This window comes from Chelonoidis abingdonii, chromosome 9 (assembly GCF_003597395.2).
Source record: "Chelonoidis abingdonii isolate Lonesome George chromosome 9, CheloAbing_2.0, whole genome shotgun sequence".
NCBI classification, from domain to species: domain Eukaryota; kingdom Metazoa; phylum Chordata; order Testudines; family Testudinidae; genus Chelonoidis; species Chelonoidis abingdonii.
In genome coordinates, this window is record NC_133777.1 from 6857652 (window position 1) to 6879833 (window position 22182).

The window sequence follows — 22182 nt, forward strand, 5'->3', positions numbered from 1 at the left end:
CCCTGCCCCCCATCCCGTCCCATCCCCACCCCTGTGCAGCTAATGTAGTTTTGAAACATAGTCTGTGTTTGCCATGGGTTTTGTTATTTGCATCATCTGGGACTGGGTCAGAGAAGCCACCGTCCATGCGCCGCCTTCGTTCTCTGGTCAAGGGAGTCCCACCGCAGCAGGTATACCCAGAATCCACTTCAAAGGGAGGTGCTGAAAATGCTCCAGGCCGGGATTTACCTGGGGCCTTGTCCCAGGTGAAAGATGTTACTATCAGTGTCAGTTACAGGTCCTAAAGGGGAGAGGAGGAAAAACCTGGAACTGGATTTCTTTGCCCACTGGCTCCGGGGTAGAGTTCAGAGGGGGAAGGAGAAAAACGTGGAACTGCTTTTATGTGCCCACCTGGAATGGCTCTGGATAGAGTTCCAAGAAGACCCTGGAGCTGGATCTCCGTGCCCATCCGGAATGGCTCTGGTAGAGTGTTGCGGGGAGCAGAAGGGAAGAAGTAGAACCTGGAACTGGCTTCCCACCTGGCCTGTATTCTGGGTGCTCCCCTGTCCCAGGTAAACACTATTGCCCAGGGGAATGGACGCAGATGGATACATTCTGCACTTTCGTCCTTGCCTTTCCCTGCGGGATCTTGCCGTTGGCAGCCACTGCTTAGACAAGCACCAAGGAGCCTCTGAGGTGACCTGGGCCTGGCAGAGGGGTGACTTCCCGGCAGATGGATTATAACGGCTGCCTCTGCAAAAGAAGCCGAACAGGTTAATGGATTGGCAGCGAAAGGGTTAACTTGCTGCTCTGGGGGGTCCACCCCCTGCGAGGAGGGGCAAGAATGGTGTGGCCTTCCCGCTGAGCTGGCTGAATGCCAGGCCTGGCTTTGCCAGCACACAGGGAACAGGGTGGCATGAGGCAGCCGGAGCCACCTTGAGGACTCCCTGGGTTCATCCTGCGGCTGGCACTGCTCACCTGCCCCGGGCACAGGGCAAAATAACAACAAAATAACAGCTGTATCTGCAGCCTGTCAGCTCAACAGAGAGAACGGCCACCACCAGGGGGCAGGAAGACACATCTCTCAGCAACCTGCCCTCCTCTGGCTTGTCCCTTTGGATTCAGTGCCACGCTAGCCATCTGCTGGCTTGCGGGGATCCTGCCCTCCCCAGAGTCTTCCCGAGAAAGGGATGTGTGCACCTCCCCCCGCTGCTGTCCTGTCCTTCCCACGCTGGGACAGGTGTCCTCTTTACCATTGGTCCCGCATCAGAGGAACTGCCCTACACGGCCTGTCCCTCCAGCCTCAGCTATACACTTTGCAACTTCAGCTTAACAAATCCGCTAGTGGGAGCCCATTCGTTTACGGGGTGCTGTGCATTCCCCCTGGGCCCACAGCCCCTGGCTTCCCTCCCTGGACATCAGCCCGGAGCAGCTACCAGACACATCTGCACATTTCTTCCCACTCATCAGACCAGCTGGTGATAACCTGCCCGGTCTTGTCCAGACCGGATTACAAACGACAGATGGGCCTGGCTCACCCGCCCCCGCCCCCCAACCCGATCCAAACACTCAACTCCCAAGCTTAGTCTGGATCTGGGCTGTGCAGCCCCGACCTCCTGTCTGATTGCCTGTAATAAGGTGCACGTGCTGGGGAAGGAGAGAGGCAGGAAGCGCTTTTAGCGCTGATTAAATTATCGCCCCCCCCCCAGTCAGCATTTGGAACTGAGTTCCTGAAGGAAGACAAAGCCCTTTAGTCCCAGCCCTTCTCCGGTTGCTTTGTGGGGAGATGGTGGCAGCAGCAGTGACATTCCTCCCCACCCGCCTCTTCCCCTCCAACGCTCCCGCTTCAACCTCACTTTGTTCCCTGCCTGCTTCCACCAGGCAGAACAACCCCTGCCTGCTTCCACCAGGCAAACGGCTCAGGCCGCCCACAGAGCAGGAACCTAGAGGCAGCTTGACTCCGTCTCTGTGGGAGCTGGAAGGGAAATCAGGGGATGCGTTTCCCCAGGAGGGCAACAGACGTCTGGGACGAGTTGCCAGAAGCTGAAGCCAACAGAGCAAGGTGTATAAAGAGGCTTCAGAGGGAGCTGAAATTTGGGGGCAGGAGTGGAGGGCGACATGGCCAGAGTGCAGAGGTGGCTTGGAGGCCAGGCGGGATGGACAGGCCATTGGGTATGATTCCTGATCCTCAGCACTGGCCATGAGCTGAGCCCCTGGGCTAGGAGGATGGCAGTGGGGTTACCCCAGCCAGCCTCCACTTCCCTCAGCCTGTTGGGAGCTGTGCAGGGGAACCCACAGAATTGCCAGAGCTGTGGCCAGAGAAGCCAGGAGAGGACAGATTCCTGGGTGGGGGGCTCTGGACTCACCTTATGTTTGGGACATTTAAGAGAGAAGTTCTCTTCAGTTAATAAGCAACCTGTGAACAGAAAGCAGAGCCCTACTTTAGAGGGTGTGAGTGAGGCAGCTGTGTCCCTCCCCCGCCTCTCACAACCACCCACCATTAGCCTGCGGGCTGAGTGCTCTGAGCTGGGGGCGCTGGTGGAGCTGTGAAGCCTTCTCCCTACCCCTGCTGATTTCCCCTTTGCCACAGGCATTGTCCTGCAGTGGCCTGAATGGGACTCACTCTAGTGTCCATAATGGCTCCTCCTCCAGCAGCCAGAGGGGCCACTCCTGGCTGATGGGAAGCCCGAAGGCTAGAGCCCAGCAGGGGCCATGCCAGGCCCCCCGTGGCTAACCCAGGACCCCTCACCCTCGACCTGCAGCACCCACAGAGCTCTGCCTCAGCTCCTCAGCCTGGACCTGCTCTTAAAGTCCTGGGACTGGGCTTTGCTCTGCTCCTCCAGTCCCGCCATTGCCCCTCAGCCCCAAACTCTGGTCTCTCCTGCTAAGCACACTGTGTTGCGCTAAGTGAGCAATGGGGTTTGCTGTGGCCATGTTCCTGCCAAAGGGCTAAGCTGAGACTGGCCATATGTATGCCCCTGGGGGCTTGAGTGGGATTTGACGCAGGCCGTCCAGAGGGTAGAGTCTAGGGAGATCTAGTTCGGTGGAGCCGGTCCTGCCCCATCCCAACCTGACACACGTGCCTGGGTGACTGCTGGGGGAGCTGGTGCTAGCTGGGAATAGGGCTGGCAGCAATTCCAGGCCTCTCCTCTCCGCAAGAAAGCTCCCAGTACCAGTGGATGTCTGCGAGGCTGACAGTACGGCAGCACAAGCTGTGAAAGAGGCTGGGGCTGTTCACAGCCTCCTCCGGCTTGACAGCTCCTCCTCACCCGGTGAGGCCGCCAGGAGGACAGTGAGGCCGCCAGGAGGATGGAAAACAGAGAGACAAGGGATGGGGAATAATGCTTGTGGCTGCTTTGATTCGAAACTGCTTTCCCAACACCAGGCCCAACCGTGTGACTCCTGCAAAGGTCTACAGGGCTGACTCTGGCCCCTTTGCCTTAACTGCTTACTGCCCACAACATCTCTGTGTGGTGGGGTCCTCACCCCCATGGATAAACTGAGGCGCTGCGTGTGGCAGGGTGCGGATGGCAGGGATGGGATCAGAAGTGCCCCCCTCAGCCCAGCACCCCACACTGCTCTCTTCCTTTCACTCTCACCCTGAATTCCTTCTTGCCTTTCTGCATCAAACCCTCTTCTCCCAGCAGCCTCCAGGAGAGGGGCTGGGTGAGCTCTTTATAGCGCCCCCAACGGGCATCTTGCTGCCTATGACAAATTTGTGATATGGCAACAAACTCCATCATACCACAATGCCCTTCCCTGCACAAGTCCCTCAGCTGGTATGAAATCCTCCCTGAAATCTGTGGGACGCAGAGTGAAGCTCCAAGACGGGCTGTGGCAAAGTGCCCAATGGTGCCACGCTGAAATTACCTTTAAGACTGGGTCAGTGGTTTTTGACTGCCATATAAATACCGTCCCATCTCTCTGGCACACATGCATGGCAAACTGACACTCAGTAGTAACAAAATCGATTGCAGGGGCGTGCAGAGAATAACACACTTGGTCCTGGCCTGTTAAAAAGGCTTTTCCCTTCTCTGGAGCCTTCCCGATACAGATCACCAGTAACTCTGGTACCATGAACGAACAGGAGGTACCATTATACCCCTTCACAAAGGGGGAAGCTAAAACCCAGTGAGATCGAGTAACTTGCCCAAGGACATGCAACAAACCTACGGCAGAGGCAGGCGTAGAATGCAGAAGACCTGACTCCCAGCCCCCCTATTCTAACCACATAGTGCCACCCTGTGAATGATCACGAACAGGACATAATACAAACTAATTAGACCAGCTGTGGTTCCTGTGAAGTGGGGACTAGGCCTGGAATAAGAGGCACACTGGTCAGAACTGGCAGTGCACTGGCAGACCTGCTGAGGGAACTCAGGCCTGGCATGAGTGGCAGAGGGCCGGGTCTGAAGTGCATTGGAAAGCACAGACAAAGCTGGGTCCAATGCGCTGGTGCCTCTCATTTATGAACCCCCCAAATCCCATGGAGCGCTAATGCTCAGAAAGGGGTCTCCGAGCCAGCCGCAATGGAGGCTAATTCCCCATCTTGTATAACTCTCTTCATGCACAGGACTCGGGAATCGCGCCAGGAGCAACCGAACTCCGGGGAGCAGGAAGTTGAGGTCCTTCAAGCCCTCTTGACCCAAATCCCTCCTCTCTTAAGCGAGCCTTACCTGTGTCAATGGCACATGCGTAATGATAGGTTTGGACACATCCCTTGTGGCAGCACCCAATGGTTGCTCCTGCTTGTTGGCAACTAGAGCATCTCTTTAAATCCACCAATGAGGCAGGGGGGAAAAAGAGAGAGAGAATCCAGTGAGGTCCAGTGAAGTAAATCCCAGATACAAGAACTAGCTAGTCCCCTGGCAGCCATGGAAAGCCCAGGAAAAACTGCCACCTTCACATCCCCACCAGGTTCAGATTTATCCCGTTCGTTTCTCAGCCTCACAAAGCCTGGTTGAGCCCTACTAGCATTACCACACTCATTCACTTCCTCATGACGGTGCGGTGCAACCCTTATTGCAGATTTGGCAACACAGGCATGCTCCCAATGACTTCAGCTGGCCCCTGGAATAGCACTCCTGCCCTCTTCCCAGCTCCTCCAGTACAGGAACTCTGTCCCAGTTACCACCTTTCCCCCCACAACCACTAATGAGTGAGCTATCCAATAGACATAGCCTTTAACCTGTCCTCTCCAAGGCCTACCACTGGGTTTTGTTAACCACCTCTTTTCTGTTGACTGGAACCAGAATTGCAGGCCAAAGAACACCTGTAACCAGACCCAAATTTGAATGCTTAGAGGCTGTGGCAACCCTTTATGTTCTAAAAGGGCATTAGCCCACTGGGGTCCTGGGATGGGGTGGGGCTAATGCAAGCTGACTGTGTGTCAGGGCAAGCAACTCCTCTTACTGCAGTGGCACAAAGTGCTTTTCCGGTGACTGCCCAATGAACTCGCTTGATGTATAATAATGGTCAAAATACTCTGCCCTTCCTCGTGCCTTCCACCAGAGGATCTCAAAGCAGTTCTCAAATATTCATTAATCCTCACAACCCCCTTGTGGGCTAGGTAACAGTCGTCCTCTCCATTTTAGGGAGGCACCCACAGGTGGAGTGACCTGTCTGAGGCCACCCAGTGAGTCAGGGGCAGAGCTGGGTCTAGAATCCCAGCTCTTCATGCGCTCCTGTCTCCAGCTTGCCCTGCGCTGCGTGCGAAACATGTATGGATTTTGGGCGTGCTCCTCGTTCTGGGAACATGAGCTGTCCCTTACAAGGCCTGGCACAACTCGGAGTCTCCGTACGTTGCACAGCATCGAACGGCCGTGCTGCAGAACACCCAGCCAGGGACCTGCAGGTGAAAGGGGCAGGATAAAGAGGGCACCTTGCACTGCGCCACCTGCAGAGGCCCAGAGGGAAGGATGCAAGTGGAACATAACCCAGAAGGGGAAGATGAAAACTCCGGAACTGCAGGGAACTGACTGTTCAATCCACCCTCCTCATGCTAACTGATCTCAGTTCGTAGCCATGACATGGGGTTCGCTGCCTTAGCATATCCTCGGGACATATCCGCTCACTCACGCCAGCCTGCTCTACAGCAGAGCTCGAGAGCAGAACTGGCCCTTTGCCTCTCCGCTGTCCTGAGACTCAGCAACTCCAAGGTACATCACTTATAACAGTACAAGTGCGAGGTGCAGGTGAATGGTGGTCCAAGACAAGGGATGGCTGAGCAAGCTCTACAGACCCACCCCTTCAGGGGCTTTGCAGCTGGGGATAGAGGGCGAATGGATGTTTAAAATGTTCCAACGTTGATTAATTCATAAAGCTATTTAAATACTAGTACTGACATGCTGTAAAAACACAGAAGAACGCTTTATAATATGCCATTATCTGCACCCAGCGATACCTCTCCACACTCTGAGGGCCAGATCCTCGGCCGTAATCAATCAGGTTAGCTTCGCTGAAGCCAATGGAGCTATGCTGAGTGACACCAGCTGAGGATCTGGCCCTGATTGGCTCTCCTTTGCCCAGCAGGTTCTGATGATGAATTATTACCAGTTCAGTGGCCCCACTGCTGAGCATGGTGCTTCAGAGACACGGAAGAGGGCACAGAAGACATCTCTGCCCGGAGAAGCTAATAATCACTCTGCTTTTGAGCTTGTTTATTCTGCTTGTGGAACGGTGTGTGTATAAATGAGAAGACACACTTAGGCACAGGTCTAAATGCACCCACAGTGTAAAGAGCCCAGGCCGAGGGACGTTGTAAGAACAGTCCAATGTGGCATATTCACTGACAGCCTCAAACTACTTGGTGTTTTGGGGCACGGCTCCCCCTTCGGTAAAACCATGGATTTATAGACTTTCAGCTGAACAAGGGCCATTATGATCCTCTAGTCTGACTTCTTGCATAGCCCAGACCAGACAATGTCATCCACTATCCCCTGCATCCAATTTCGGCAGAGCTAGAGGTTTTTTTTAGAAAAACATCAAGTCTCGATTGAAAGGCTTGGCACCTTGGAGAAGCCATCACATTCCCTAGGAAAATTGTCCCAGAGGTTAATTACCCTCACGATGCGTCTTACTTGCACTAGATCTTTTCGGCGCGGAAAAGCAAAAGGGTAGAAGTGAAGGAAGAAGGGTCCCTTTGCCCTCTACTCTGCCCGTCACTGTGGAATCTGGCCAGGCAGCTTCTGTTCCTTCATCCCATTTCCCCTTCCGTCCCTGTTCCTAGCTAGCATTGCACCTCTGAGACACATGCCAAGCCAGCTGCGGTAAAGGTGGAACAGTTTGCTTCCAGTGGATCTCAGAGTCCCCACGGGTGATGGATCACCACAGTTTTATGGGAACCTGGAGGGTCACCTTCCTGCACAAAGGAAGTTTAATTTGAGGCCAAAATAGGCAACATGAGTGGGATTTTCAAAGGCAATGAGACTGAAAGACAATGAGACTTGTGCAAATACATCACTTGGGTGCTTTTGAGAATCTCGCCCCTTGCTTTCAGTTTCTGCCCGGGCCTGATGCGTGGTTACAGGATACCTGTCGCCAGACAAACCCTATCTATGCCTGTGCATTATTTTTAATTTCCTGGGAGCAACATTTCTTAAGACAATTGGCAGGTTTTCATTGTTGCTCCTCAGGCTTTTTATTAACGCACTGTTAAGCCTGGCTGTCTAACTGCACCTGTGGTGCTGCTGTTTACTGTGTGTGCAACAGCACCGGAACCGCATGGGGGGCAAGGGCGGAGTGGTATGGGAGCTGTTCTGTCGCCCACTGCGCATCCACAAAGAGCCCAGGCACAGGGGGAATGTAACTAGAGCCATGGAGGCTGGCAAGGTGAAGGTGAACATGCTAAGGTGCCATTTGGAGCCAGTCGACAGCAGCAGGTAAGGATCATGTGTCTGATTCAAAATGAGGTAGGTATTGGCTCTTCCTAATAAGACTCGGCTGGTGCATGTTTAAATCCCCTTTTCCTTCCACCTTCCTCTTCTATTTATTAACACAGTGTGAAGTCTGGGGACGCCAAGGAAAGCTCAATACAGGGCCAAACCCTGCAGTCTTTACCCAGGCTGACTTCCCACTGGAGTTGGCAGGATGTGGCCCCAAATGAATAGTAAAGACAAATGGTTGCTCATTAATTGGTGTTCCGGTTTCCAATGGCTTCCCACCAGGGGGCACGTGGCGTTTCGCTGGTGAAAAGGGCCCTGTGGGGGGTTTTAATTGCCCTATTTGAAAGTTGGCTGTGTCCTATTGGGACGGCTAGACAACAGGCTCTATTTGGGATGAGCATCGAATGCCCAGAAGAACAGGAACATGTCATGGGGCTCAGTGCAGGGGTAACTGGGTGAAAATGCTCTGGCCTGCGAGATACAAATGATCTAATGGTGCTGTCTGGCCTTAACATTCTATGAGCCTCTGACAGCCTCTCGCTACCTTCAATCCAATATCAGAAAGGGTCTGCACAGGCCAAACCCCATATTTGCGTATGGACGTTGTGCTGCATGTCTGTCTAGCTGCCCAACTGCAAAGGCGGATGCAGTCTCTACGGGCAGGTTCAGAGAGGCTCTTTGGGAATCTGGCACTAAGCACTGCTGGTGTTACCTGTTTGCTCCTGCATTCAAACGGGGGGCACCCAGCACAGGGGCATTCAGGAGGATGCCCTGCCTAGGCGAGGCGCTAGCTAGCCGGAGGGCCTAATCGTGTCAGGTGCAGTGCACTCTGTGCTCCAGCTGAGGGGGCTTGACACTTTGCAGGATGCAACTGCGAGGCACCCAGGGTTGGAAATCCGAGCCTGCCTCTCAGGGAGCCCCATGCGCACTGGAATTCCTTTCCTAGGATGGCCTCCTAAAGGGCGACACCTCAACTCCCCAGCCAGTGACTGCAAAGAATGTGGTTAGACTTGTTTGGAGGATACAATCTTTATGTCTTATGGTAAGGCTCCTTTCCCTCCCCCCACAAATGCCCCATGCACAATCACAGCTGTGGGTTTAACCTGCCCTCTCTGATCTGGGCAATCCCAGACTTTTGCTAACGGGAGGCAGGTGTGTAGGGCTGGTGAGCGGGTGTGCACGTTCCAAATGGCCCTTTAGCCTAAGGAGAGGCTCTTACCACTTCAGCAGCCACCTTTATCGCCTCCTGTAGCCCATACAGCTTCCCTGCAACCAGGTAAACCCCAGCGGTCCATATAGCACAGGCTTCGTGAACCCAGTGCTCCTGCGTGTCTCCCACTGACTCCTGAGACGGGGACTCGGCTTTGTTGCACTCGTGCCTTCTGGGCTTCTCTGCCGCCTCCTCTCCCTCTGTCCTCTCATCACAGCAGTAACAGCTTTGTAGTTTCCTAAACATTCCCCTGGAACTCGACCGGAGAGCGCTCTGTTTCGCTGAGTCAGCGGCACTGTCCAGCCTTGGCGGCTTTCCACTGATTGTACTCGTTGTACAATTATTATCTGTCGTTTTGAGTGTTCTCTCTGCTGGCGAAGGCACGGGAGACTCTTCGCTTGGTCCCTCCACTTTAATCTTTTCTTTCAGCCTTGATTTCTTTTTCGGCAGGCAGTGCTCTGGGTAATACGGACCACAGAGGTCCCCAAGGTCTTTGTAATTGGCTGGGTTCCGGCAGAGGCAGCAGACCAGACAGGCTGCGTTGAGGGCCTTGGACACCACTGGGCCCAGGTGCATTGTGGAAGATAAAGGCAGCGCCGCTTTGGGCTGCAGGGAGGCCCCACCAGGAAGCAGGGCCTGAGCCGAGGATGAAGGCTGTTGCTCCTTGCGGAGCCTGGCCTCTTCCCCGGCTGAGTTGATGATTGTGCAGGTGGTGGTGAACTCGTTGTGCTTTTCCACCCGCACGTAGGGGGAGAAGGGCGGTGCTCGGCTGTCCGTCCGCAGCCGCTTGCACGAGATGTACTTGAGTCTGATTTCAGGCTCCGCGGGGTTAAGCAGAGGGGCCTGCTGCTGCCGCCGCCGCTTCACCCTGCTTTTACACCTGGAGGCCACGTTCTTGGCCTTGCTACGGGTGTGCCGTTTCCTTTGTCTCTTGGAGTAGCCGTTGTAGTTGGAGTGGTTCGCTCGCTGCTTCTGCGCCCGGGTTTGGGTCTGGGAGCTTCTCCCCTCGGGGGGTTCCTTCTTGGCAAAGTCTTTGTCCTCGGTCTTTGGCTTCTTCCCGTCCCTTTGTCCGTCTTCCCCGTTCCCCAGCGTGTCCCCCGCACCTGCCCGCTCTCTGGCCGTCAGGAGCAGAGCAGGGGTGAGATGCGCACGCCTGTCCAATGGGTTTTTGGCCACGCTGAAGGCTGCTGCTTTCCCTTTTCGGTTCCTCTTCTTGGGCAGCACGCTGATGCTCTTTGCAGCCATGCTGCTGCTGTTGTACTGCACTGTCTCAGGAGATGAATAGGCCTCACCCTTGAAACAGTCAGAGGACAGTTTCTTACTGTTCATTAGTTTTCCTTTTAAGGATCTGTTGTTCGAATTTCTGCATAATTGCTCTGCTACTGAAGCGGCAGGAGCCTTTTGTGCCATGCCCTGGTTTAATGGCCCCGCTTCTCCCACCGCTGGGGTTACACTTGCATTCTTTAAGGCCCGCTCCTTCTCTGCGCCGGCAGGGCTCAGAGGATTACTGTGTGCAGTAGCGGTGGCAGCGGCCGTTTTGCATGCAAACTTCTTTAAATTCGGCGAGGTGATCTTCTGCACAATGGCCTCCAGCTTGAGGCCCCTGCCTTTCCTTGGGGGTAGCACTTTTGTCTTCATGGCCCCCTGAAATGCTGCCCGAGAGGTGATTTTAATACAGACGTTGGGGGGTTCTTTAGCTGGAGGGGGCATCAAGGCTGCTTCGCAGGAGCTCTTTGTGGGCAGTTTAGCTCTTGCCTTTTTGGTTGATGGCATCCTTTTAAAGAGATTGGGGGAGGCTTCGGGCTTCTCCTCTTTTGTGCTGCTGTTGCTGCTCCTTAAAACTAAATTTCTCTTTTTGGCAGGGATAGGGGACATGAAGGTGGATTTTCTCTTCAGCGAATGCAGTGGCCGCTCAGACATTTTGCTGCCCATTCCGGGCCCGGATTTGGGGAGTTTCATTCTTTTGCCCACCTTCCCTTCTTTGTGTGGCCCCCCTGGGGATGTGATCTTGAAGGTGGGGGGTAGATGGTTGTTTGAAAGGAGCTTCTTGGGTGTTTTACAGTTTTTGATCCTGACCTCTGCTGTTCTCTTCTCCCTTCTCCTTTTTGTATAGACCTCCTGTGTCTTGGTCCTAGATCGCAGGATCATGGATCTCTGGTCCTTCACCTCTGCATCGTGGGGCTCCAGGCCTTTAGCCTTCTGGCCAATAAAGTCCTCGTTCTGCACCAAGTTTGGGACCAGGAGAGAAATGGGATCGCTGGGATTTTGGACAACTTTTGGGGCTGGTCTTCCAGTGCGTTTCCTGGCTTTGAAAGCAACTCTCTGCTTCATGCCACAAACTGGTTTCTTCCCTAACTTTTCTTGATGGGCCAAGACCTTCAGTCCTTCCAGTGGGGCTGGCATCCTGGGCTCACTCAAGGCAGTGAAAGAGCGGGTACACATCCGAGCTGGCAAGCCTTCATTTGGAAACCTAGGAGTCTGGCCATGGGCATTTTTGCTTGTTGTTTCCATCGGGCCATCTGGCCCTACACATGTGTTGGCCACCATGCCAGCTGCCTGGATGTTTTTGAACGGGCTTGGTACTGGTTTTCTGGATTCCTCTCCTTCTGACAACCTAGAATGAACTCTCTTGCTGCGAAGAGTCTTGCCCCTCGAGATTGATTCTGATTTTACCAGCAAATTTTCCGGTAGCATTTGCTTCTTTACCTTGACCGACAACATTGTTTCGGTCTCTGTCTTCTCCTGGAGGACACTCTCACCTACTGTTGTGTCCTCCTCTGGTTTAATGTGAGGCAGGGAAGATTCAAACCAACTTTTCACCTTGGTTTCAGTGCCGACTGCCGGGCCTAAGAGGATAACAGACTGTCCAGACAAACGAGAAGAGGGACCTGAATTTTCTTTCTCCATTGCGCTTACAGTTTCTTCTGCTGATACTGGCACATCCTTGGAGGAGAGCACTGCAGCATTCTCAGGAGGTTTAGGTGGGGATGTATCATAGATCACAGACTTCTGCTCTGAACTAGCCAGCTCACACAGAGATGAATATTCTTCTGGTTCCAAATCAGACTCCTTCAGATCTGGAGATGATATCATCGGGATTTCACTGAAGTCCCCACCTGAACAGCAGTGCCTGGTATCCTCCAGCCACCTCTCACTATCTGCTTTTGTGGCCTCATCATACGTCAAAGTGTCTTCCTCTTCCTCCCCCATCTGCTGCTGGCTGAAGTCCTCGGCTTGCTCATTCTTCGCTGGCTGTTCGCCGTCACATATATCCATGCAGCAGGCATTTTTTTTCTCTTTGCAAGACTCGGCCAATTTGCTGTGGAACAAACCCTTGGAAAGATCTGACGATTGTAGGCATGGCCCAAGCTCCTTCCACCTCAGGCATGATTCACTGATGCTTTCCTCTGGCCAGTCAAAAGACTCCATGGCATTTTCAGAACCCACTGAGTTGGCCGTGGGGTTTGAATAGCAGCTGTAACTGGTGGCCCCAGAACTCGAAGTAGCAGCTGGGATATTGGGTTTGGAATTATATGCCAGGGAACTGGTGACTTTAAGAGCATTCTTTGTTTCAGTTGTTGTAAACTCCACCTGGGCATTCTCATAAATCTCTTCACTGAAATCTTTACTGTTGTTTCCACCAGAGGCTTTGTCCAATTTCAGGGGTTCAGTGTGGGTACCTGAGTCACCTTGGTTGGACCAGGTGCTCTTAACCATTGAGTCCAGACACGTTCTGTGATTTTCTACATGGAAAGGGGATTTGGCGGAGTCTTTGTTTAAAGCAGGGGAGTTGGCCCAGGCTTTGTCTGCCTTCTCGTTGATAGCATCCTGCAGCACAATGATTTCGGAAGCCAGTTCCTCCTGAGACAGCGTACTCAGGAGCAGCCTCGGGCACTCCCTTTCATTGGTCATGTACTTGGCGAATGTTTCCAAGGGCAGGCTAGCATGAATACTCTGGAAAGAATCATCGGACTTTGTGGACATGTCGTCTGGAGAAGTCACCGAGCAAGTAGAGACCGACTCGGGCTTGGCCTTGGAGTTGCTGTTGACCCTCGCTGGACTGCGGCTTTGACTGCAATAAAGGAAGTTTCTCTCTAGCTGATCTTCAGACCCGCTCAGATAATCGGCATCCTGAGCTTCAGCATGTACTGACTGAGGGGTGCTAAGAGGGTCCGACAGGGGCGTCCCAACCTGCTCGGCAGAGTACGTGCTATTCTCTGGACTGCAGTGTTGGCCTTTTAGCTGTTCTGGTGTCCTAGGAGGGTTTTTGATGCCTTTTTTCTGGGGCACTGCTGATTTTGAAAGGAGAAGCTGCTGGACGGTGTTGGAAATATTCTCGACTTGTGAGGTGAGCGCAGTTAGACTTTGCAAACTGAGATCAGACAGAAGATTTTCAGAGATCTTCTCCTTCTGCAAGTTTTTGCAGTTCCCAGACTGAGTATCTGGACTCGTCCCATCTGTTGGAGAAGGATTCAATAAAGGCATGAAATGGCTGTGGTCAGTGATGCCGGCAGGGAAAGACCCTGTGCTGAGAGATTGCTGGCTGTATTGGAAATTCTCCAGGTTTGGCATCAGAGGGGATGGAGTGGAGCTATAGGATGGAGATCTACCAACAGAACGAGCTGGAGAATGACTTGAGCTAGGACTAAATGTCTGGTAATATTGCTCTGGGGTCCTCACTGGAGCATCAGTCTGGCAATAGGCCTGGCCTGGCTGGTTATAATGTTGGTACTTTGCTAGGTTTTGATAGTGAAGCGTTTCCTGGGCATGATGCCTTCCTTGCAAGGGCTGCTGCTGCTGTTGCTGCTGTGGTTGCTGCTGCTGGTCGTAGCTAATTCGGTTTGCCTGATAGCCATGCAGGTTCTGTACTCGCTGCCCAGATGCTAGGTTAGCAGCCCCTCCAAGAGACCGCTCATGCTGTTGGCTGGAGGGCGCGGTGCAGCTTTTATATGAATGAGCTGCCTGGCTCCCTCCTGGGACAGAGGAGTACGTTGAAGATGCTGGGAACTGGGACTGGGAGTGCTGGGTAAAGTGGCCGGTCTGGGAAAAGGACATGGATGAGGAGACGTCATTTTGGATCTTCTGCCTTTGCAGCTTGGGATATGTCAAGGCAGGTGGCTGCGGCGGCTGCTGCGGCAGGTGCAAGGAATGAGTTCGGAATGAAAGCTGAGCCGTTTGCTCATGGTACTGCCTGCTGCCGGCGGGAGCCGGGCTCTTTTTCATCAAGTTTTCCTCATACTTTGCCACTCCTCCGGCTAAGGATTGTTGCTGAGCTCCCCAGGGCTGCAGGCTCTCCTCGCCAGAATAGCGGGCCGGGTACGGGCTATTCTCTTGGACTGTGTAATTTGAAAAGGCCGGCCGGCCTTGCAGCTGCTGGCCAGGCAATTGCTTATTTCCCCTGTGATATTTCTCCATGGCGCTGTTCTCGTACCCTGGGTAAGGCAGCTGCTGCTGACTGTAGTACTCTTTCGCCACCAGCCTCTGACGCTCGCAGTTCGGCCCTGCCTGACTTTGATGCCTGTAATTCTCCAGGCGTGATGTATCTTGTGAAGTCTGCTGGTAGTTCTGCTGGTTGCCATGGAAACCACACCTTTCTCGAAAGGACTGCATGGCTCGGGCTTCTTATCTGTGAAGAGAGAGAGAGAGAGAGAGCATTCAGATGAACCATTTTCTTTTACCTTGGGTTTGGGAAGGCCAGGGGTGTGTGTGTTGTTTTATTGTTTGTTTGTTTAAAAGCCGGTGCGAGATTTTGGAGATTTGTGCCTGTATTGCAGCTGTTGGTTTGCAATGCAGGCCTCCCGACTGTGCGCTACAGTCAGACCTCCCCTCCCGCCCCTCAGCCTTTAAAGGGAAACAAAACAAAAACTCCAATGACAATTCCTTTCCCCCCTTCTTTCTCCCTTACCAGTTGCAGTCTATTGACACCCTCTGGTTCAGGAACACTGAGCCCATCCTGCCAGCCCCAGCATCCCTGTGGGCTCAGATCTGCCAAGGACGGCAACCAATGCAGGCAGCGTCTGGATGTGGCTTGAATGGTGTTAGGTTGCTCAGCGTTTCACACACCTGTTTTCTCATCCCTCTCTGCCCCTCGAGTGCTGGCAATCACTTAGCAAAATGATCCTCCCTCCTTTCCCCACACCCTCCTTGGGATTTTCAGGATCCTGTAATCCAGTTACAATGCCTCGGTTTTTTTAAAATTATTAATCATTATTGTTGTGTTATTATTTGACCTATCAGCACTGAGAACAGAAACACGGGCTCTGCTACGGAAAGTCATTTCAACTTCGCGGTTCTGCTTCTCTGCCACCCCCCACCCATCAATAACCTCCTCAATTGGTGTGATACCATCTGGACTCTGTCTGCCCCTTGAAGCAGATGTCTATCGGAAGAGCAGTGAGGCACAGCCATCATAAAACATCCCTGGTTCCTATCTCCAATTCCGTTAGGAAAGGGCAGTGCCTGCCTCATGGCTTCCATCTTCTAGGTAGACAAACAGATAATGTGCAGTGAGACAATACGTGCCAACGAAAGGGTAAAGGTACATCAGCATGGACATTAAGGGCCTGATCCTGTGATGTGCTCAGGGCCAATGGGCATAGAGGGGGCGTAGCAAAGAGCAGGCCCCACCAGTGTCTCTCTAACTTGCTTTCCCTGGAAGGGTCCAGAGTGAGGATTTACTGTTGGCTTATCTGCGCCCTGCGCAGCACCGGAGTTTACCGAATAGCGCCAGTGGTGTGTGAAATCCCCTTGGTGAGGGATACCACTGCCTCTCCTACCCCAAACCACCCTCACAGCTTCCTCTATTGCCTGTTGCTGGGGCCAGGCACAGGTATATTCTCACACTGGAAATCACATGATCTATCCACATTAGAGAAGGATTCTGGTCATGCGGGTTTCCTTCTGACTCTTTCCAGGGGGAGCTAATAAACGCAGTGGGATGTGACCAGAAAGGTCCCTCTCAGGGGATGCAGTCACAGCACAGTTAACCCAGGCTCTTACCCCCAACCCCCTACCATCCATACACCATGTAATCTGGGTTTGGAGGTGCTTTAAACCCAGGCTGCCTGACACGGCTGGGGGTACAGGTGAGAGCGCAGGCTCCAGTTTAGCTTGGGCTGAAACACACTCACTTTGCAGCAAGGATGCATGCAAAAGCAAGAGCTGACAGTCCTCCAATGCCTTTCCACAATTCCCTTCCAGTTCTCTCACAACTGATGGAATGGATTGGGAAAGAATCCTGGAGTGTCTCAGCACAAAGAACGTGGGATACGCCCCACATGGGTGAGTGTAGAGACGGTGAGGGCACAGGGCCGTGTGGAGGCTCACGTCACCCAGGCTAGACCAACCCCGGTGCCAATTACCTGGGCTAACTGTGCAGTGAAGAAGTCCCCTACAACGAGTGAGAAAGAGCTCGTTCTGCAGCCCTGTCCCCAGGGATGAAAGGAGGACGAGATGGAAAGAAAGAGGAATGCCTTAGCTGTGTGCAAATGGGGAGTCCTCCACGTGAGTCATAAGGGTTGGTCTGACTCCCCTGGGAAGCACTGGAGGGGACCCGCTAGTGAGGCAGCATCCCCATTCTTGTTGATTGACTGGCCCTAAACAAAAGCACCGTGAATGCTTGGAGGGCCCATATCCTGGCCAGCCAGCCTGCTTTCCCCACCAGGAGTGGTGACAGAAAGGGCCAGTGCCCCATCCTGGAAGCTGGGGTGGGACACACAAGGCCAGCCCGGTTCCTCTTCATACTGCTTCCATTCTCTGAGGTGCAATCTCTCTCTCTCTCTCCCTTTTGTCCTCTCTCCGTGTTTATTAAGGAAATGACTTTAACACGGGGAACGGCCTCTCGCCCTAGTTCCCCACTTCGATTCCGGCTTTGGTTGGTGCATCTAACATATTACACCAGACACCTGCTGAGAGAGTCAAACCAGAGCTGTGCACAGAGGCGGGATTTTTTTCTCTCCCTGTTTTTTGACACGGGCGTCTCTCTCTCTCTGTGCAGATCTGAGCCGTCATCTGCTCCTTTCGCTAAAGACTTCAGGCTGGCTGTTAAAAACAAACCACCCCCACATAGACCCACATGCAGCCCTCCCGACACATGCAAAACACATGCACATTCATTAAAACATGTGCACGCATGCACCCTCCCACATGCAGTCAGACATGTGTGCACACCCGATCAAACGTGCATGCACCCAGACACACAATTTCATTCCAGTCTCGTAACAAGTGCGGACACAAATCCCCATCGCAACGGCCCTTGCAGCAAGTAGCCCATGAAATAAGGTTACCCCTGCCCCTTTGCACCTTCTCCAGTGCAACCATAAAATCCCCACGTTCCGTGCGGCCCCATCCAGGGAAGGTTGCGCCCCCCTCGTTCCGTTGCACTGGGGGGCGGCATATTTACGAGGCCAGAATGTGCAAAATTCTGTGTGGCTCTAAATGAAGCTGCCTGCACCTTTGCCTGTTGAGCCCTGTCTATCTGCACAAATTACATTTCTGCTTTTATTAGTCCCAGATTGCTCTCATTTCCTGCTGAGTGTCCTGTGGATATCATTAACATTTCAGCACCTTTTATTTATTTATTTTGAAAACCGAAGCCTGTGAAATACATGACCAAAAAACGCTATTAAAAGCTACTAAGAAAGGTGGTGTTGCTAATTTCCCATCCCCTCCAGCACCCCGTTATTCCACTCCCCCTCCCTTTGAATGGAATGCTGGCTCTGCTTAATCAAGCTCTTCTGTATTACAGCTGGATTTCCCAATACGCACAAGCAGCTAGATGCGGTTAAAGCATGTATCTCGGAGAAAAGACAGTTCGATTAAAATATGGTGAACCTTGTGCTCAAGTCACCCGACGCACAAATCGTGGCTTAACATTCCCCCATCCCACCAAAGGGGCTAGGGGAGAAGGAATTGCGGAACAAAAGAACACAAATGAAAGAGAGGCCCTGGGGACACGCGGGGGGGGGGGGCGGAGAAAACGAAAGGGTGGAAAGGGCCCAAAAGCTACACAAGGAAGTGGGTTTGAAAAATGAAAGCAGCTTGAAAAAAACACTGGGCTGTTGCTTTAATGGAAGACGTCTTCCTTTCTCTTTGATTATTAATTATTATTACTTTTCCAAAGAGCCCAGGCAACGCCAGGCTGAGATAATGACACCGTTTGGCTGTGGGGGAAGGAGGGACGTGACATTAGCACAGAGAGAGGGGAATGAACAGGGGGAGATGATGAGCGAATGATCCAATTAGAAGCAAAGCGGGTTTGGGTCACGGTGACATTTCCACTGAACTGATCCCCAGGCTGGATGAGGATCCTCGCGTGAGGATCTCCGGATTTGTCCCTTACCCGCCAACCTCCAAAAGCAATAGTCTGTGAAGCCCCTGCAGCCAGTGAGGAAAGAGAAGGCCTGGAGCAGCCTAGCAGTGGGAACTGATTAGCAAAGGGGAATGTGACAAGTGAGGACAGCAGCCACCTACTGACAATAGCTCCTCCAACAATTGATGGCCCTGACGATCTGTGCCTCCCAGACTGTAGGCTCCCCTCCCCCAGCCCCACACATTGGCCAACACTGAGCATCAAGGGCCCCATCTATCTCTGATGTAACCCCTTGGATTTCTATGGGGACCCCTAACTCCTCTGATACTCACACAGTAGTATTAGGCCTTGTTTGCATTATGCCACACGTTGGTAGCACAAGTGGGTTGAAACCTGCTTTGGTTCAGCAGTGTAGCTAGGGCCAATTTTTGCTCCAGTTCCTAAGCTAAAACCTGGCTTTCAAAACCTGGTTATAAACCCACCTGGGCCCATCCACTCCAGCTGCGCAAACCACATGATCGCGCAGGTCAGCCACACAGCCGAAGTCAGCGAAATGGGGTTGTTTCGCCTGTTAGCCAGGTCCTTCAAGCCAGTGCAGCAGCATGCAGCATTCCAGGTCAGCATGCCCTGCTGCACAACAGCCAGGGAGAGGGTTGTGTCAGGGTGACACAAATATCGTATGGCTTCATGCCACAAAGCGCCTTCCCTCACTCTCCCCTGGACTGAAAGAATCCGAACGCAGAGATAAGCGACAGCAGAGGGGAGAGGCGGATTCAGAGTTATGGGCAAGGGAGAAAGCTCCTTTCAGAGGAGACCTGAAAAGGGAGAGAGTCAATGAGGCTGAGATGATAAAAAGCAGCTGTTGCAGAGTCTGTGCGGGGGGGACAGGGAGGAGGCTGAGCTGTATGAGGGTTGGAGCAGGGACGGGGCTAGAAAGGGGGTGGGGTCTGCGATACTGGCTACAGCAAAACCATGGAGGGTTTTAAAAACAAGGCCGATGAGCTGTTTCAGCTATAAGGGAGTTTCACCCCTGACTTCAGCAGGAGCAGGATTTAGCCCAAGGGGAAGCATGGCAAATAAAATCGACAGAAGCCGTGGGCCAAAGCCGTGGGCGGATTTCCTCCTGAATATGTCTCAGGGGGAGCCCATCAGCACAAGAAAACACCCACACAACCCTGGATATTCCCCCTGGATCCTCTGCTCTGCTTGTTACACACAAGGCTGCATTCTGCTCTCTGTTACCTGGGACACATCCAGAATTCCTCCCCCCAAGCCCAATTCTGCTCCCAGTGAGGCCAGTGTAAATCCAGAGAGGAGCTCTGTCTGAATGCTCTGGATTTATGCAGCACAGAGTTTGGCCCGTTTCCTTTGCTCCCACGTGCTGGGGGTCCTGACCCGGGACACTCCAGATCAGATCCATTCCCACAGTCTCTGCTGGCTCCAGAGCGTCAGACATTCCATCCCCCGGCACCTCAGCCCCCACAGCTCCAGAGCAGCGAGACCTTGGCAGTATGCAGTTGCCATGGGGACAACCTCTTATATGACCAGTGGTTCGGACGATCACACTGTGCAGTGCAGATGCTGTTCAGCTGCCTAGAGCCCCTCCCCCACCCCGGCTCACAACTCTGACCGTGGGAGTCTCTCAGAGAGAGATCCCCCAGAAATCATATTTCACAGCCATGGGAGAACAGCCATCACTATGGAGGGGAACATTATTTGTCTGTGATTTTGACCTGACTCCTCTGAAAAGAAGTCAGCGGAGATGAAAATGCTGGAAAACCTTTGCAGAAATCTATGTTGTTAAAAATAATATATAAATGTTGCCTTCCTGGAATGAGTGACGAGACCTAAAGTGCATCAATAATGTACAAACGCTTTGCCCTTCACAACCCCTCTGAGACAGGGGAATGTTGTTATCTCCCATTTTACAGGTGGGGAAACCGAGGCATATATTAGGCCCAGGAGGGGATGTAGGTAGCTTCCTGCAACACTCACTACAAGCCCCTTTCATAAGGCAATCTTTTTTCAGCTTCAAGGAGGAATGATGTGGCAGGGGAGCTTTTGAGGACAATGATCACAGCATAAGGTGGGAAGGATGTTGTGATGGGCAGATAATGGGAGGCCATGGCTGGAGAACAGAACCTGTGAAAATATCTCTTCATCTTGGAAGAGGTAAGGGAGAAGGGAGAGAGTCAGCTGCTCTAGCAACAATCCCACTGAAATATGGAGATCCATAAATACAATCTGTTTACTACAGTGGCGGACCCTATAGAAACTGTTTTAACACCATGAGTCTTACAGACATTGAAGATGATAACTTGTGCCTCAAAGCTCCTGTACATCTCCCTGTCCTGCCCCAGTCAGACGGCGTCTGCGCTTGTTGGACTGGTCCCAGTCTCTCTCTTTAGAAGGTTGCGTCCAAAGACAGCTGAATATTCCTGCTCATGAATATTAAGGAGCAGACAAGACTGGCATGATAAGCAGTGATGACGGGAACTCCTCATACGCACCCAAAGCACCAGTGCCCTGTGTAAGCTGACCAAGAGTGACCCTCAGTGCCCCGGTTAAGATGTGATTTTATTCTTCATGTTAGCTCAAATCCAGGCCTCGCCCTTCCGCAGGTTGGTCATCCTGTTACAAAGAGCTACCCGGAGAGACTACATGACTGACACACAGGACAGAGGAGCCCTATGGAGTCCCCATTGTCATTCAGGAGAACAAACTCCGGGCAGTGTGTATCTCGCCCTTCTCTGCTGCCACTGGAAAGAGAGACCCGAGATAAGTTTGGATCAGATCACATGTGAAATGAGCTTACTGTACTCCCTCCCCACCCCGCAAACTGTGCACACAAATTCAGCACTGCTAATGATGGCTGGTCAGGAGAGCTGGCCCAGCAAGCGGACAGGAGCAGAGCTGCGGGTGCTTTTGGGATGAGTTGTGCAGTTTTGCATGGACTCAGGACTGGCACAGCTGGCCACGCCTCAGGTCAGGCTTGAAGTGCATGGTGGGCAGGCCTGGACGGGAGTATCTGGCTGCATCTGCGGGTCAGGCTTGCAGAGCACTGGTAGAGCTGTTTGGGAGAAGAGGGGGGAACATGTGCAGCACTCACTCCCCAGCCAGCAGTCCCTCTAACAAACACTAAACAGGAATTCAGTTTCCTCACTCCCACCCCACAAAAGGGGGCAGATGAAGGGTCTGACCTTATGAAGTGCCGACATCAGCAGGACTGGAGGATGCTCAGACCAACCCAAGAGCAGCACAGCACCCTGCAGGATTGGTTCTGAAATGCAGGTCCCAGCATCCCTGCTACCCGCAAGACAGCCAACCCCTCCCTCCCTTCCAAGAGGTCTCCTACGTCCCTTGCTAGCAGTCTCCCATCCTGTGCTGTAAGGTCTGTCTCTTCTCAGCAGGTGCAGCTTTGACACAGCTCCATTCCCTCACCTCTTTCCCTCCTGATGCTCTGTCTCTCCTTGTGGCCTGGCTAGCGTGGAACTTAACAGATGCTCCAGCCTCTGATGCAGGCTGGCCTCAAGTCAAGCTGTCTACTGGGCTGAGACCTAGTCCCCCCACCCCCACATTCATGCTCTCAGGTGCCCCACCCCGCGAGACTGCTCAATGCCCTATTCTCCAGGATCCCAGCTTTCAATTAAGAAGTTTCTAGCCCAGCCCCGTGATCACAATCACAAAGGAAATCAATAGGCAGCTGTCTCATTGAGTCTGCAGCCTGACAGACTGAAACAATAGCACTGAGGCGAGGTGGGAACAGCCTCTCAGCTTAACTTCCAAGGCCTAGTTCAGAC

At 52.9% G+C, this 22182-nt stretch overlaps 1 protein-coding gene across 8 annotated transcripts in view; it reads right to left on the reverse strand.

Annotated features, from left to right (window-relative positions):
* Nucleotides 1-628: 628 nt before the first annotated feature.
* The window catches only part of RAI1 (retinoic acid induced 1), a 132253-nt gene continuing 110699 nt past the window's right edge, over nt 629-22182 (reverse strand). For 7 of the 8 annotated variants that reach the window (XM_032762787.2, XM_075069158.1, XM_075069161.1 and 4 more), the window contains 4 exons: nt 9082-14698; nt 4656-4749; nt 2346-2395; nt 629-732 (listed from right to left, as the gene is read on the reverse strand). In XM_032762787.2, coding sequence (XP_032618678.1) covers nt 718-732; nt 2346-2395; nt 4656-4749; nt 9082-14682 — 5760 coding nt within the window. In that variant the 5' untranslated portion in view covers nt 14683-14698 and the 3' untranslated portion in view covers nt 629-717. Of the gene's footprint in view, nt 733-2345; nt 2396-4655; nt 4750-9081; nt 14699-18864; nt 19457-22182 lie in introns of those variants that run through there. The other variant, XM_032762786.2, reaches the window with a different exon arrangement.